Source organism: Crinia signifera, chromosome 1 (assembly GCF_055691185.1).
Source record: "Crinia signifera chromosome 1, ASM5569118v1, whole genome shotgun sequence".
Classification (NCBI taxonomy): Eukaryota; Metazoa; Chordata; class Amphibia; order Anura; family Myobatrachidae; genus Crinia; species Crinia signifera.
Genome location: NC_139217.1, coordinates 156,112,645 through 156,128,022, shown reverse-complemented (window position 1 = coordinate 156,128,022; position 15,378 = coordinate 156,112,645). Strand labels below are relative to the sequence as shown.

The 15,378-nt window shown below is 41.8% G+C and overlaps 1 protein-coding gene across 2 annotated transcripts in view; it reads right to left on the bottom strand.

Annotated features, from left to right (window-relative positions):
• TNKS (tankyrase) overlaps nucleotides 1-15,378 on the bottom strand; it is a 210,897-nt gene that overhangs the window by 93,321 nt on the left and 102,198 nt on the right. For both annotated transcript variants that reach the window (XM_083174989.1, XM_083174993.1), the window contains exon 6: nucleotides 8,170-8,264. In XM_083174989.1, the coding sequence (XP_083031115.1) occupies nucleotides 8,170-8,264 (95 nt within the window). The remainder of the gene's footprint in view (nucleotides 1-8,169; nucleotides 8,265-15,378) is intronic.

The window sequence follows — 15,378 nt, the reverse complement described above, 5'->3', positions numbered from 1 at the left end:
GTCATAGGTTACCTCAGTAACTGGACAGCATGTCCCATTTAAAAAATGTAATATGAAGTTTTCTCCTTAGCATAATAAACAATGAGATCCACCGCACGTGATAAACTTTGAAAAGTCACCTTTCCAGTCCTCCTCCTTGCCTAACCTTTTAGCAGATGCAGATTGGAGAGATTAGCTGAAGAATTGGACAAGTGTGGATTGGATGTAGAATATGGGTCCAGGTCTGAGCGGTATTGTATAAACAGTCTGATCGTGGTATGTGTAGGGGTGTGTGGCCTGGCACCCATAGCGTCTGGACATGTTCCCACTGTGCTCCTTCTACCACAGCATCTTGTACCTGTTTCCCCCCCCCCCCCCAGCAGTGTCCCCCTTGTCCTACAATCAGTGTCTGTAACCATTACTGAAATAAGACAAAATGGCAGCATGTCATGGGACACACTGTTACCAACCAATTTTTTTTTAATACTATAGACCAGGCATGTCCAACGTTGGCCCTCCAGATGTTGTGAAACTACACATCCCAGCATGCTTTGCCACAGTTTTGCTATTAGAGAATGCTAAAACTATTGCAAAGCATGCTGGGATGTGTGGTTTCACAACATCTGGAGGGCCAACGTTGGACATGCCTGCTATAGACTATGACTGATGCACTGGGATATTCATATTTTGAATACAACAACTTTTTTTTTTCCATGACCCATGTCCACTTTTTGTTGGAATTGCCCATATATGTTATGTTACACTTGTGTTCCGGTGGTGACTGCTGGTCCGTTGCCAGGTCTCACTACCCTCACCTTTAAGATTACTGTTTCAAGTACTGCATCAATTATTCTGAATCTCGGCCCGATCGTTATATCCCACCTCAGAGCTCATCCTTCTGTTTAGAGCTCAGGTATTGTAGCAGCCCACCATCCCTAGTGGCGTTTCCTGCTACTTATCCAATCCCCCTTTTCAGCTTATTTTATTTTTATTTTATGTTTTATCTTTTATTTTATTTATTTATGTTCTACACTCTTTGCAGAGTCCAACTTCTAATATCCCCACTTGCTGCCACTCACACCAAAAATTGTCATGCCTTTTAAGTGTCTTTCCATTAATATCAAGGGCCTAAACACCCGCCAGAAGCGCAATCACTTATTTCACTCCCGCCAGCGTCTACGTGGTGGCTGTGTGTTCCTACTGGAAACTGACCTTCAGGCAGACCACCACCCTTCCATAGCTACTAAACGGTATCCGAATGTATATTACTGTAATACTGGGGCAGATGTATTATAGCGGCGCTTATCGCGCTGCTATAATACCTCCTGCTTCCCCTCATTAGCGAGGCGAAGCAGGAGGGGAGACCGAAAGATGTATTAACATCTTGTCTGCCGAAGCGGGGGAGCGCTAACTCCCCCCTCCGGTGATGTCTCCTCCTGGAGATAGCGCATCAGTTTACACTGATGCGCTGTCTCCTGTCCCCCGGCCGGCTGCACTGGGCATGCGCGGGATCTCGCTACTCACGCGAGATCCCCAGCGCAGCCCAGAGAAAACAGCAGGGACAGCTAACTATGCCCCCCTGATCCGTACTCTGACCAAAGACATTGCACGCTGGCAACCTCTCTACATTTCTTGGGTGGGCAGGATCAAAGTGGTCAAAATGAACATTCTTCCAAGGCAACACTCTTCCAAGACAATTTTTTCAGACCTTGCCAATAACTGTTCCCTACACGACCTTGAACTCTACACACATTATGCAACAAGTTTATCTGGGCCAACGGTAAACCCCTTATCCGCAGAGCCACTTTAGCTAGAACCGCCTCTGAGGGAGGTCTTTGTCTCCCAAATCTCTGCTCGTATTCACATGCGGCCCAACTAAGTCAGATCATTCTATGTCAGTGAGTCTGGTTGTAGAAAATGGGTTGAACGTTTTGCTCCAGGAGGGCCTGGTTGACGAGATAGTCTGGCTCTCGAGGTTACCAGCCTCGGCCTACACAGCCCCGACCATCCGATTTACTTTGACACTGTGGGACAAAATCCGCTCTCAGTTGAACCTAGCCCCACAACCCTCACCTATGTACCCTATATATGACCACCCTCTTTTCCCCCTGGGATGTGACGGAATGATGGCCCTGCCCTGGCGTGAACGTCAAATAACTAGATTCAAACATGTTAAGGACAAATCTCCCACTTTCACTTTTGCCCAACAATCTGTCCCCCACTAGGACCCATTTCCAATGTATGCAACTCCTAAGTTTTGTTAATTCTTAATCTAGCAGAACACGCGTCCTGACGCCATTCGAACGTCTCTGCTCGCTTTCAGTGGGCCAACACGGCAACATTTCTTTTCTGTCATGGCCTCTGCCCCTGAAATTCGAGATCCACACGAATTAGCAAGGAAAAAGGATCTCCCATATTCTCTAACTGAAGACGGCTGGTCTATCATTTGAGCTAGAATCGCCACGGCCTCCATCAGTGTGGTGATCAAAGAGACATGCTATAAGGTCTAAATGTGATGGTACTTGGTCCCAGCTTGGTTACATGCTATATTTCTCTCGACATCGGACCTATGCTGGAGGAACTGTGGCCAGGTTGGCACGTTTCTTCACATATGGTGGGAGTGCCTGAAAATTAAAACCTTCTGGGACGCAGTGTGGTCGTTACTAACTAGATTGCATGGCACACCCACTTCGCCACCAGTCACTGTGGCTTTGCCGAATTGCCCCGACCCCATATGTTAGTAAATATCAGGAAAGGCTCATTGTTCACATCTGTAATGCGGCCAAATCCCTTATTGCCAGATATTAGAAAAATGCTGAGGTGCCGTCTATGTCGGCTCTCTACTCCCGAATCCATTTTGTAGCTTCAATGGAATACATTACTTGTCTACAAAGTGACTCTGTCTCTACCTTCCACAAAATATGGTCCTCATGGTTTACCTTCAACTCCTCCCCCCTCCCTGGACTCTGCTAACTACTTTTTGCACTTTCCGTGATACTGGTTTATCTTTATTTAACCCTCCCATTGTGTATTTCTTTTTTCTTTCATTTATTTTCTTAATTCATTGGACAATGTTATATCTAATGCTAATGTTGGTTTGTTTGTTTTTGGTTACTGCTTTTCACAGTCACCTTTATTTGCTGTTACAACGATTTGTAATTGGACTTATTATTAAACTGTATAAAACGGTCTCATTCTGTTTTATTTTTTCATTGCTTAAGAAAAATATAAATAAATAAAAAAAAATTTAAAATAAAAAAACAAGTCTGATCTTTAGTCCGATATGAAGATTGTGCAACTGAGTTTCATCTATCGGAGGGGTATGGATCATAGGGTCGACAGTGTCTAGGATGCCTCCAAAAAGGTCAACATACACAAGGTCAGCAGTGACAAAAGCTCGAAACCTGAGCACGTGGACCCCCAATTAGTGTAGCGCTTGGCTCGCCATTGTTCGGGGCCAGGTGCCTGACTTTGCTACCACTGCTCTCAAAACACTTTTCCGTTTCTGGATAGAGTCCAGGTTGATGGTAAAGTATGAAAAACCTTTAAAAATTGACCAGGTTGACCTTGGGTGTCTACCTTTTGTCAATACCCAACTTGCGCGTGTAGAAATTTTGTCCATGTCAACCTATTGGCTGTCAATCTTTCATCCATATCCCAAGCATAGTCCCCCTTTATCTTGCGCATGACTAAGTTGTACATTAGTATCAGACATCTGGGACCTCCGTTACTGTAGACAATTTAATTAGAGAACTTTTGAAACTGCCATTAATAAACACACATCTAATCATATTGCAAATATCAATTAAAATGAAAGTGCTTCTTTAAGCATCAGTTGTAAAGATTCTTGGCAAGGCTGAATAAATGAAGAACTCCTGGTTATTGTCTGCTGGCTTTAGTGTATTTTTTAGGAGTAACGGCTGTCTGGTTTCCCAAAGACAATTAGTGGTGCATAGCTCTGGGATTTAGTATGAGCGACCAGCGGACAGAATGTCAGCGGGTAGAAGGCCAACCATGGAATTCTGAAGAACAAAATGCTTACAGGAGCAAAAATAAGTATGCTACATCTCCCCTTACACTTCTGACCCTTACCTAAAGCCTAACCCACCCACTCTAACCCTCCACCCTTAGATTTTGGCATCTCTAATGATGTAATTACTCCTGTGACTGTGCTGTCACCAGTCAGGAAAATGGGGACGGTATTTTGACAGCCGACACTCCGATAGAGTGCATTGTAACCACATCCCCATCAGCTCAACTTGATTTAGCAGACCACTCGTGTCTGGGAATTAATATTGGTTTGCTAATAATAGTTGGAAACAGCCTCATTGACTCATAAAAAAAAACAAAAAAAAAAAACTTGAAGTATTCACTACACTGTGTTCCAATATAAAATGGAACAAGGTCATATGTCAACTGAATAAATGAATGTACAATCATTCAGTTGTTGCAATATATTCCATTTAATCTCCCACCTTGACATGTAGGCTCGTGCCTTTTACTAAATTCAATGCCTCATCTATCCTGCAGACCTGCGATCAGGGCACACTAATGCAAAATAATGATGAGTCTATACTATAATAGTAGGTAGACTTGGAACATGTCCAATGGGTTGTAAAGGCCACAAGGTATCTATTAATGTATGTCACACACAAATGTAATAAACAAAGCTGTAAAACGCAGTTCAGCACATTAGTAGCAGGGAACTGCTGAGGTGCGTGAATAGTTCGTAACCTGCACATGAACCCAAAGCTGCAAATCCCATCAGCAAATACCAAATATCACAAAGAGTTCTAATTCTGTCAGACCATTGTGTTTCATGCATCTACATAAAACTTAAGTCAATGTTCATATTAAAATGGAACTGAACCTATAAAAGTGTAAAAACATTGAGTTGTCAAAATTGAACATTAGACATGAGTGGATATGTCCCAAACCCTTGTTCAAGATTGTACCTGTAATTATCGGATGTCTGCCCTCATACATCATTATTGCAGTCCCGCCAAACAGACCTCCCCAGTACGCCAGCTCCCATATGACTCCTGGATTCATGTCCCTGCTCCTGGCCAGGGTCAACGAGCAGAGACCCAGGAATTTGCCATTTTACTAAACCGGGGAAATCCCTGGGTCACATCTCTGAAAGTGGTGCACCAGGAGACTGTGCTCATTAGCACACAGACAATAAATCAGAAGTTGTCCCTCTGTGATTTCTAGTCACATCATGTTGCAACTAAGATGCATTTTTTTGCTAAATAAAATGCCCAATGCTAGGAGAGCTGTACGGAGCCTGGTGGCTCAAGCTGCATGGTGTACGGAGTCTATATTTATGAAGACACACAGTACACAGGGTCAAAGCATGAAAACTATCTCTGAAATAGTTTTTTTTTTATTTTTTTTCTATTTTTTTTTTCAAGACTACCTGAAAATAAGAGTCCTCAAATTATTATAAGGTTATCACTGATAAATAAATTAGAACGATAAAAACATTTCAATTCTAAAGCTGGGTACAAGAGCAAACCCTGGCAATGCTGATATTGTTAACTATAATTGGCGGAGCCGTGGGTGTCACGATATAGTACATACACCCTGACCGATAACGGTAACTATATCGTTCAGTGATGTCACCCACCCTCTCCGTATATGCAGTCGTTGACAAGATTGTCAAGATTGAGCTGTACACACAGATAATGCGGGAGCGTGCATCATTAACAATTTCGGCCATATTGTTAACTATATATTGTCTAGTGTGTACCTAGTATAAGAGTATTTTGTTTAAATTTAGGACTAATGGTGCATACACACTGTATGATTTTAATGACCAATATCGTTCATTTTGGCCCTTATGACCGATATTGGGCAAAAAATTGTAGAGAGGCTGAGCACACTGCCGAGAACTGGACACTGGCAGTGAGCATATACCCCCCCTGTCAACCAATGCTTTTATTCCCCTTTCAACCTCTGGCCACCAATTTACTTATAGATTTATTAACCCACTGACCTCCAATGCATTTATGCACGTTTTAACCCCCTCTGGCCACCAATGTATTTATAGATTTATTAACCCACTGACCACCAATGCATTTATGCCCCTCCGGCTACCAACGTCTTTTTTTCCCCAAATGTAACCATACACTGACCACCAATAGATAATGTACTATCAGCCCGGGGCACTCACCGCCAACAGGTGCTGGGGACAGCCCCAGGCTTTAACCCAGCCCGGGGATGGCCTTTTGGGGGGAGGGGGGGGTGATACACGACACCTTTATTGGGGGTGTCCCCACTCTCCCACGTACCCAGGCAGGGCTGACCAAGCCAGGGTGTTAATGTGACGGCTGGGGGAGCTTGTATAAAAGTCTCCTCTGGCTGTGGCATCACACCACTGGCTGTTGGAGCCTGGTGCTGGTTCCAAAATACGCGGGACCCCTACTCTTTTTGTCCCCCGTAATATTGGAACCAGAACCGGTCCAAGAGCCTGGTGCTGGTTACTGAAATACAGGGGACCCCTACTCATTTTGTCCCCTTTATTTATGGAACCAGCCCTGGCTCAAAGAGCCCGGGGCTGGTTAAACTTGGGAGGGGGGGACCCAACCCTGTTTTAAAAAAATATATATATTATTTGTATTCTTTTACAAACATACAGTGCAATTTAATAACTCTGTTTACACACGGGGCAAAATGCTGAAAGAACGATTATCGCTCAGTGGGCATATAAGCCCGGTGTCCTGTTTTCACCAGCGACCAGCTTGAAAGAAAATCTTTAATCTTTTACACCAGAGGTTGGACCCAGGATATTGCCGCTCCAGTCCGGGGCAGGGCGCGGTGTAAATAGGCTGAAAAAAAATAACGCGGGTACTATTCCCCGGGAATTATTTGGCGGGGAGAAGCCCGCAAAGAGCTGATTGGTGCTTCTGCGGCTCTGGCAGATGTCATGTGCCGGAGACCCGCACAGAGCACATGGAGCATAGCAGCAGCGTTATCACTCTGCAGCCTGTACCCTACACTACAGGAACAGTCTGTGCTGGAAGCACTCTCCCCAGTGTGTTTTTGGGCACAAAGTGTTACTTTTGGTCTATTTCCAAGTTTTATTCATATGCATCTTTATCTTTCTTTATGAGAATGCATTACATCTACAAAGATTCCAATGTATGACAATTTAATGCATATTTTCAGCTTAATAAAACAAAAAACTTGAAGAGTTTCATGTTCCATTTCTTGTGACCTTATCATCAACAGGCCAAAAAGCCTTTTTTTAATGACAGCAGCAAGGAAAGGCAGGGCTGATCCGTTTTCAGTGTAAAAGGGCATTACCCGGGAATAACCTGAATTGAAGTGCAGTGTGAATGGGGTCTAAGGCAGGGCATGCCCTGGCAATTTCCCGTGGTGTAAAAGTGGTATTTCAAGAAAATCTTTTGTGTACATGTACCATGTTTTGTAAACAACTCTGGGAAGTTCAAGGGAAATCTGTCACCAAAATCTTTCATGCGCAGAGTGTGTATGCACCTTAACTATCCTGTCTCTTGGCACCATTTCATGGCTATTTAATGTCACACTTGGGGCCAGATGCACAAACCCTCAAAAGTGATAAGACGGAAAGTGATAAACAACCAACCAATTAGCTCCTGTCTGACATTTTTCAAACACAGCCTGTGATATGGCACATAGGAGCTGATTGGCTGGCTGTTTATCACTCTCCATTTTATCACTTTTGTAGCTTACTGCATCTGGATCTTGGTCTGTCAATGAATGTCTGGCTTGAGAAAGTAGCACATTTGACTTAAAAATGTTGCTTTCTGCAGGTAACAAACGTTTAGGTTTATTGCAAGCCTCTGAGTGTGGGTTTTCTACCTGGACTATACTACTTCTGCACTCTGGCACCAGGACAAAATTACTTTCAATCTGGTAAATGCCTAGAGTTTATTCACAAACACTATGTGGCATCTTTGCTTTGCCTGACCTGCAACTGGGCAACAGCTGGGAGGAGAAACCTGGACTGAGGCCCTGTAAGACATTGGTACAGTCATCACTCTTCGCCACGGCTTTTAACTTTAACAGAAGGTGTAGCAGATTGCATAATCTTAAAGTTGGGTTTTCCACATGTTTAATATTCCATTATTATAAACATTTCATTTCAGCATTTAAGTAACCTTTAGCAGTAAATGGCTTAAATGCCATGTCTTATACTGTGCTTACCCTTTGTCCTTTGCATGAACATCAGCACCATGCTGAAGGAGAAGCTGGACAATCCGGACTCTGTTGTATCCTGCAGCCAAGTGTAAAGGTGTAGACTACAAAAAAAAAAAAAGAAGTCAAAATTATATTTCCACATACTGAATTAACAACAAAAAAATATATATATATTTCCTAAACCATATAGGTTTTATATCATTTTTGCCATGTAATATAGCATTTGTGTGCAACTGCCTGGGCTGTTCCATACAGAGGGAGATCACTGATCACATACAGTAACTATTTGTCCTCAGTGTTGAACAGGGCTAGTCTATTAGGGCCCCAAATTAGCCAGGAGGCTGCATTTAACGGTTACGGTATAGATGATAGACAATGTCTAGGTGGACAGTCACCGGGTCGACACTTCCAAAAGGTCAAGATAAGCTTATGGTCAACATAGCCAAGGTCTCCCCATACCACACTCAACATGGATTTATGTTCTAGCCTGAGGGAAAGCATTCTCCAACAGAGAAGGCGGGGGGGGGGGGGGGGGTTTGCTGTGGCTGTGCTAAAGCTAGAATAAGGTCTAAATATGGTCATATACTACTGCAATTGTGCCAGAGTTCACCAGATTCTGACATATCGGGATGAGAAATTGGGTAGAATTGGGAAAATCACATGTGTTTTAACAGTGCACATCGGATGGGAGCCCCTAGATCGCAAGTGCTGCATGAAGGATCTGTCAGAGTGGACAGCCTCCGGCAGCACTTGCTTGGATCGCATACAAAAAAGGATTGCATGCCATGATTCTGCCCCACGGGAAGGTCCCGGGCGGTTCAAGGGGAATTGATTGTGACTCATCGCCCTGGGGAAGTCATGCAAGTGTATGGGGGACTTAAGCTTCATTGCACAGAAGTGGGCCATGGCTTGGCAGATACATATCTAATGTATGTTCAATAAAGATACTAAAGGGAAAGGTTTTATTGCAGTAAAGTTGAACTGAACAAACAAAAACAAAAATGACTATTACTTTCTATTTTCACATAACGAAATGACCATGTATTGCGGAAACAATTGAGATTTTTTTTGGGCAGATAATATATTGATCTTTCAACAAATAATTTAGAAAAGGGTATATTTACTAAAGTGCTGTTTTTAGAAGTGATGTTTCCCATAACAACCAATAAGATTCTACTTATTAAATCGAACACCTTCTAGAAGAAAACAGCTTGCGTCTCAGTGATTGCTATGGACAACATCTCCACTTCTAAAAACTAGCATTTTAGTGAACATACCGCTAGGACAGCTTGTTTTTTAGAAAATATGGTAACAACATTGAACATATTGGCACAAAGGTAATACCTATGACACTTTAATGCTGGGGATAGTACATGGATCTGAATCTAGACTAAACAAAGCCAAAGTATTATATAGAAACAAGTAGAACATTGCATCTTGCAGCTATGATGCACTGTGTGACCTTGTGGTCTGCTACGCAATGGAGGAGCAGCAATCTTTAATTGGACTTACTACGGATATATGCTTGCAGCATGAAGGCAGCGGAGATCGATGCTGGAAACAAGCTGGAGGGACTCATGACCATCCTCAGATGGCTCAGTCGAGCCACTGGAGTTCCGCAAGCCTGCAATCTAGATCTTGATACTTTTCCATAGAATACCATTTAGTTGGACATCTAAAACCATTTATCCTGTAGAATAAATACCATATATACTCGAGTATTAGCCTACTTTTTCAGAACATTTTTTATGCTGAAAAAGCCCCCCTCGGCTTATAGTCGAGTGAGGGTCCCACTTGTGTCAATAGGTTTTGCCAGTTTTTAGTTGTAAAATTAGGTGCCTCGGCTTATATTCGAGTCAACTTTTACTCGAGTATATACATATGAGGCAGCTAAATGAATATCCTCAATTAGAGAACTTCAAAAACGGAGACTGGAATATATAATAAATGTTTATCAAATACATCAATAAGATCTCTATGTAAGGCATTCCCATTCACAACAGTGAGCACATTTTTTTTTTTTTTACTGGTTTTCTATTAGTGAACGGAACTGGAAAACAAATGAGATACGGGTTAATGAATCAAGCAGTAAAAGACTGGAGAAATGAACCAGTTTGTTTCTACTATCATTTTATAGAGTGTCATTGATTAATGCTACCTCAAAGCCGATTGGATGATATGGAAAAATCCTCCAATAGTCCCCTTTCCCATTTCTTTCACTGCTTGATAAACCAACCCTAAGCTATTAGATCTAATTGTTAAATATATAGGTGCAGCTTCAATTAGCTGCCAGGTTGACCCTGGTCAGCCAGAGCTATTCAATTAGGGCTTGCTACCCAGTGAGTTAAGCCACAGAGGGAGCATGTATCACAGATGTTTCCATGCACCCTCTTTCTTACTTAACTTGATTGCCACAGTGAAGTAATTTATTCAAAAATGAACAAGGATTTGAAAACCTGATACATGAATGATCTGGACTTTTTATGGACTTTACCATTATGTGCAACTTATCAATTCCCTAGGAAACATTGAGATCAAGGAGTTACTGCCTAACTGGCAATACTTATTCATCCTGTAACAGTTCATAGACCACTAAAAGGTCGGATAAGCCTGAGTCTCAAGAATATTAACACAAACAAGCTGCTGCATATTCAGGCAATAAGAAACTATTTTTAATCATTAACATCAGAGACTGCCCCAGTGTCTGATGGGAATCCATCTTTTATGCAAGAAACACCAGTGATCAGGCCAATGGATTTTATGCCTGTTATGGAGGGACACACTATGATAATGGGCGTAGATACTGCTGTCCCTTTATGACCAAATATCATCTTCCAGCCCTGCTGTTACAAAACATTTGTTGTGTATCCCTGAACATAATGCGAGTATCCCAGTTTGAGAACCACCTGTTTGAAAATACACAATAGGGGCAAATCTGTCTAAAGCCAATTAACCTATCAATATATGGATTGTGAAATGGCAGAGCACAAATGGAAAATCAAGGATATGGTTCTGGTTGAATAATAGAAGCCATGGTCCAGGCACTGTGAGGCAGCCATGATAACTGTGGTGTACTCTACCCAGTACTATTTTTCTGGAAAAATAGGTCCAGGAACTCTAGGTCTGGGGGTGGATCAATTAAATAAAAAAAAAATATATATATATATAATAGAGAGAGGGAGGGAGAGAGCAATGTATATATTGTATTTAAAAACAAAGGCACTCACAGGTGACTTTAAAATAAAACTTATCTTATGGAAAGTACATTTTCAGTTCCTGATGATGTCATATTTAATTAGAGGTTCAGGAACGGAGTTCCTGCTGGTTCCTGCTGAAAAATAGCACTGACTCTACCGATCAATACTGTTCAAATCAAATAAAAATTGCACTTGGTGTGGTATTATTGAGCCACGTACTAGTTGACTATTTCAGTTACACATTTCCCCCCCTTACTATAACAGATTTGATTGCTAAAGACAAGGAGCCTGTAATGCTTTTTATTCCAAAATTCCATTAACCTCATGAGGTATTTTATTATTTACGATTTGAGACCGCCAAGGAGACTGTAAGCATGACTATTATTAACTTAGATGTTATTTCTATGAACAATGTGCATGCACTCACTCACATTACAAGTTGAGCCTTGCAGTAGAATTGATACTCTGGACAAGTCTTGTTATTATACTATACTTTCACATAAGCCTCCACTGTTGTAATCTACTCAGCCAGAAATTGCATGCACGATTGTAAAGAGATACTGTGCAACAAAGCAGATCTATATAAACAGATGCAAAACAATTGCTCTAAGCATCTCCAGGCAACAGAGGCTGAATGCGTATACTGAAGAGTTATCTATATAGGAGAACTAAACTCATTCTTCAACATTGCACATTATTTGGCCCAAATGGGAGTTTGACATTCCCGATCCACAAGCTAAAATAAGAGTGTATATAGCAGTAGAACTGCTATGATTATCTAGCGAGACTAATGTACAATTAGATACAGTTAGATACAGTTAGATCAGGGCTCGACAAAGCCGTAATACCACAGGCCGTAATTACATATTATGCCACATGAGTTCCGCTTACCTACATGCTCGTTGCTATGGGTTTCATGCTTGATGCCAGGGGGTTAACATGCTCTTCCAGGGGTTAATATGCTGTTGCTATGGGGTTACCATGGTCTGCCAGGGGTAAATACCTGTTGCTACGGGCTTACAATGGTCTGCCAGGGGTAAATGCTTGTTGCTGTGGAGTTACCATGGTCTGCCAGGGGTAAATGCTTGTTGCTATGGGGTTACCATGGTCTGCCAGGGGTAAATGCTTGTTGCTATGGGGTTACCATGCTCTGCCACTATGGGGGTTAACATGCTCTGCCACTATGGGGGCTAACATGCACCTTGACTATGTAGATGGCCAGGCGGTCACTCAGTGAGCTGTTGCAGCACTTCTTTCTCCTGCAGGGGGGAGATGTGGAGTTGCTGCTGCACCGGCCGGACTGCCAGGTGGGGGTGCTAGATGACAGCCGGCTCCTACACAGTGGCGGCTCCAGCGACCACAGCGCTCCGCGTATACCGCAGCTAATAGTGCGCCAAAATCCTGTGAAGGGAGCGGGAGAGCAGGGATAACGGGCACATGAGTGTAAGATCTGAGCTGCTGATGGAGGCCAGGGCAGGTAACCCCCCCCCCCCCCCCCGCGCCCCATATTAGGCTATCTTAAAACTTGCACCAGATCAGAGCCAATCAGGAGCCAAGCTACCACTGCCGCTCCTGATTGGCTCACGAACCGCTCACCACAACTGACCTGCTCTTGCCTTTCTCTGGCTCCTATACAGCCGGAGGGAGCGGAGGAGGGGTTGATGACTGGCCAAGACCAGGTCGCCAGGGAGCAGAATCTGGTCGCCGTGGCGACCTGCCGACCGTGGTTTGTCGAGCCCTGAGTTAGATCGTTAATGTATTGAATTTAAAAATAAACTATACAGGCTGTAAAACTTTTGCATGATTTTGTGTCAACAGTGTGATCTTCATAACTTAGCTTAAAAAATTAAAGTGGTAAGATTATAAAAAAAAATGTATGCCTTTTATAATTATTGTGGCTTTAAATCTTAAGGCTAAGGGCCTAATTCAGACTAGGATAAAACCATGCACTTCCGGTGAGGTATATGTAACATGTGCAGAGTAAGTTAGATTTGGGTGAGGTACTTTTTTTTCTGTGCAGGGTAAAGACTGGCTGATTTATTTTTACACTGCAATTTATATATTAGTTTGAACACACCTCACCAAAATCTTGTGTGATTTGGGACGATTTTACCCAATTCTGACTGATAGGACCGAGAAATCGGGCAAAATCGCATGTATTTGAAATCTCATCCGATCCAATATCGTGTTCACGTGCGTAACGGATCAAAGTCAGATGTCCTACCTGCATGCACATCCGACCTATGACTTAGACCCCCTCCAGGCAGTGGGGAACATGGTCACATACGATACATCTCATGTCAAAGGACATAGCATGCGATCCTGCCATCCGGTAAATTCCCGGGTTGGCTCAAGGGGGATCGGATGGCCATACAGTGCTGCGAGAAGTCACAGTAGTGTATAGTCACCTTAACCATATCTGCACAAGTAACAATAAACTATGTAAACTATTATCATAATGACCCCCTTATTTCAGTGATAAATGTCATACCTAGTTAGAAGGGTCCTAAACATTGTATAATCAAATGTAAGAAACTTTCCAGGGAGGTGAAGGTGAAAAGGTTAGATTTCCCTTCAGCAAAAAAAAAAAAAAAAAAGACATAAAATAAAATCAGGGTGAAAAAAAATAAAATAAAAAAAAGACTGCAGCGCTGTTATGTATTGTGTACACTGCTATACACTTAACATGAAAGTCACGAACGACTGCTGTCTTATCCTGTATTTTCTGGTTTGGCTTCTTTATGCATTTTAGCATATAGAAAGCATTTAAAAAGCTCATTGTAGACTTGAGGAAAGTGAGTGAACATTCAAGCTAAACTCTTCAATTAAACAGATGGTAGGTATTACTTTTCTCTGAAGTGTTGCTTTCCTACATTATGCGCTTTACAATGAAACCCAGACACTATAACCTGACAACTTGTGGATTAGACTTTGAAATATACATGTGAGTATTTGTACAGAAGCTAGTAAAGAAACTGTTAATTGGAAACAGTGTTAAAACATAACACACCAACCCACATTTCGATTTTTTCTTTACTAGCATTTCACTTTTTTTATAACTGATAACTTCTAAATTTTTTTTTTAACTTGGTCATATGAATCAAAGCAAATACAAATAAGATATAGTGGGCATGGAGGCCAACTCAGTGGTAACAGGTTTGGTGGCTGGGACTCGGCTCCCAAAAACTTAACATATATTAACATACAATCAACATGAATGACAACAAGATCTTAATATGCTTTGTGCAAATTGTTAAAAAAAAAAAAGTGAAGATCAGCAACCAAACCCAATACTATGGAAACACAAAGCAAGATGGTGGCCACCTAATACTTCAGTAATGACACCGTTCAAACAGGTCCATGGGTTTTAGCATAGAGAGCATAAAAAAAAAAATCGCTCCAAATATCAAGAAATGTGGGGCAAAATTTTTAACGATATGCATGATAATATTGTTACCGATATTTTCATGATATTGTCTATTGTGTACAACTACATTGTTAACAATGCACACATTTGCGAGTCAGTAGCGCCTCACTGTGTTGACTGTACATGCAGTAGAATCCGGACGAAACGTCAATGACAGGATGTGGTCACTGAACTATATGGTTTGTAAAATCATTTAGCATGTATGCACTATATCGTTTGTCAGAAAGTTCCCTTTTGTTAAAGGGGAATGGATGAAGACATTGCATCATTTGTGGTGTTGTCTAATGTGTATCCAGCTGTAGAAATGTACAGATTTCACCTTCATGAAGTGTATTATATACATTACACATGAGCTATATTTCAGAATACTTGGGATCAGAACTTTATTTTATTTTGAACTCTAGAACACAAAAAATGTAATAAAATGTAAAACTGAACCCAGTATTCCCCCACAATGATATCACACCAGATTTAGCAGTGTGTTTGTGAGAGGAGATGAATTAAGGACTTGTGTATGACATTATCATCAAATATGATTTTGGTACTTTCTATATTAAGAAAAAGGTAGCGCTATTATACCAATGAGCCTTC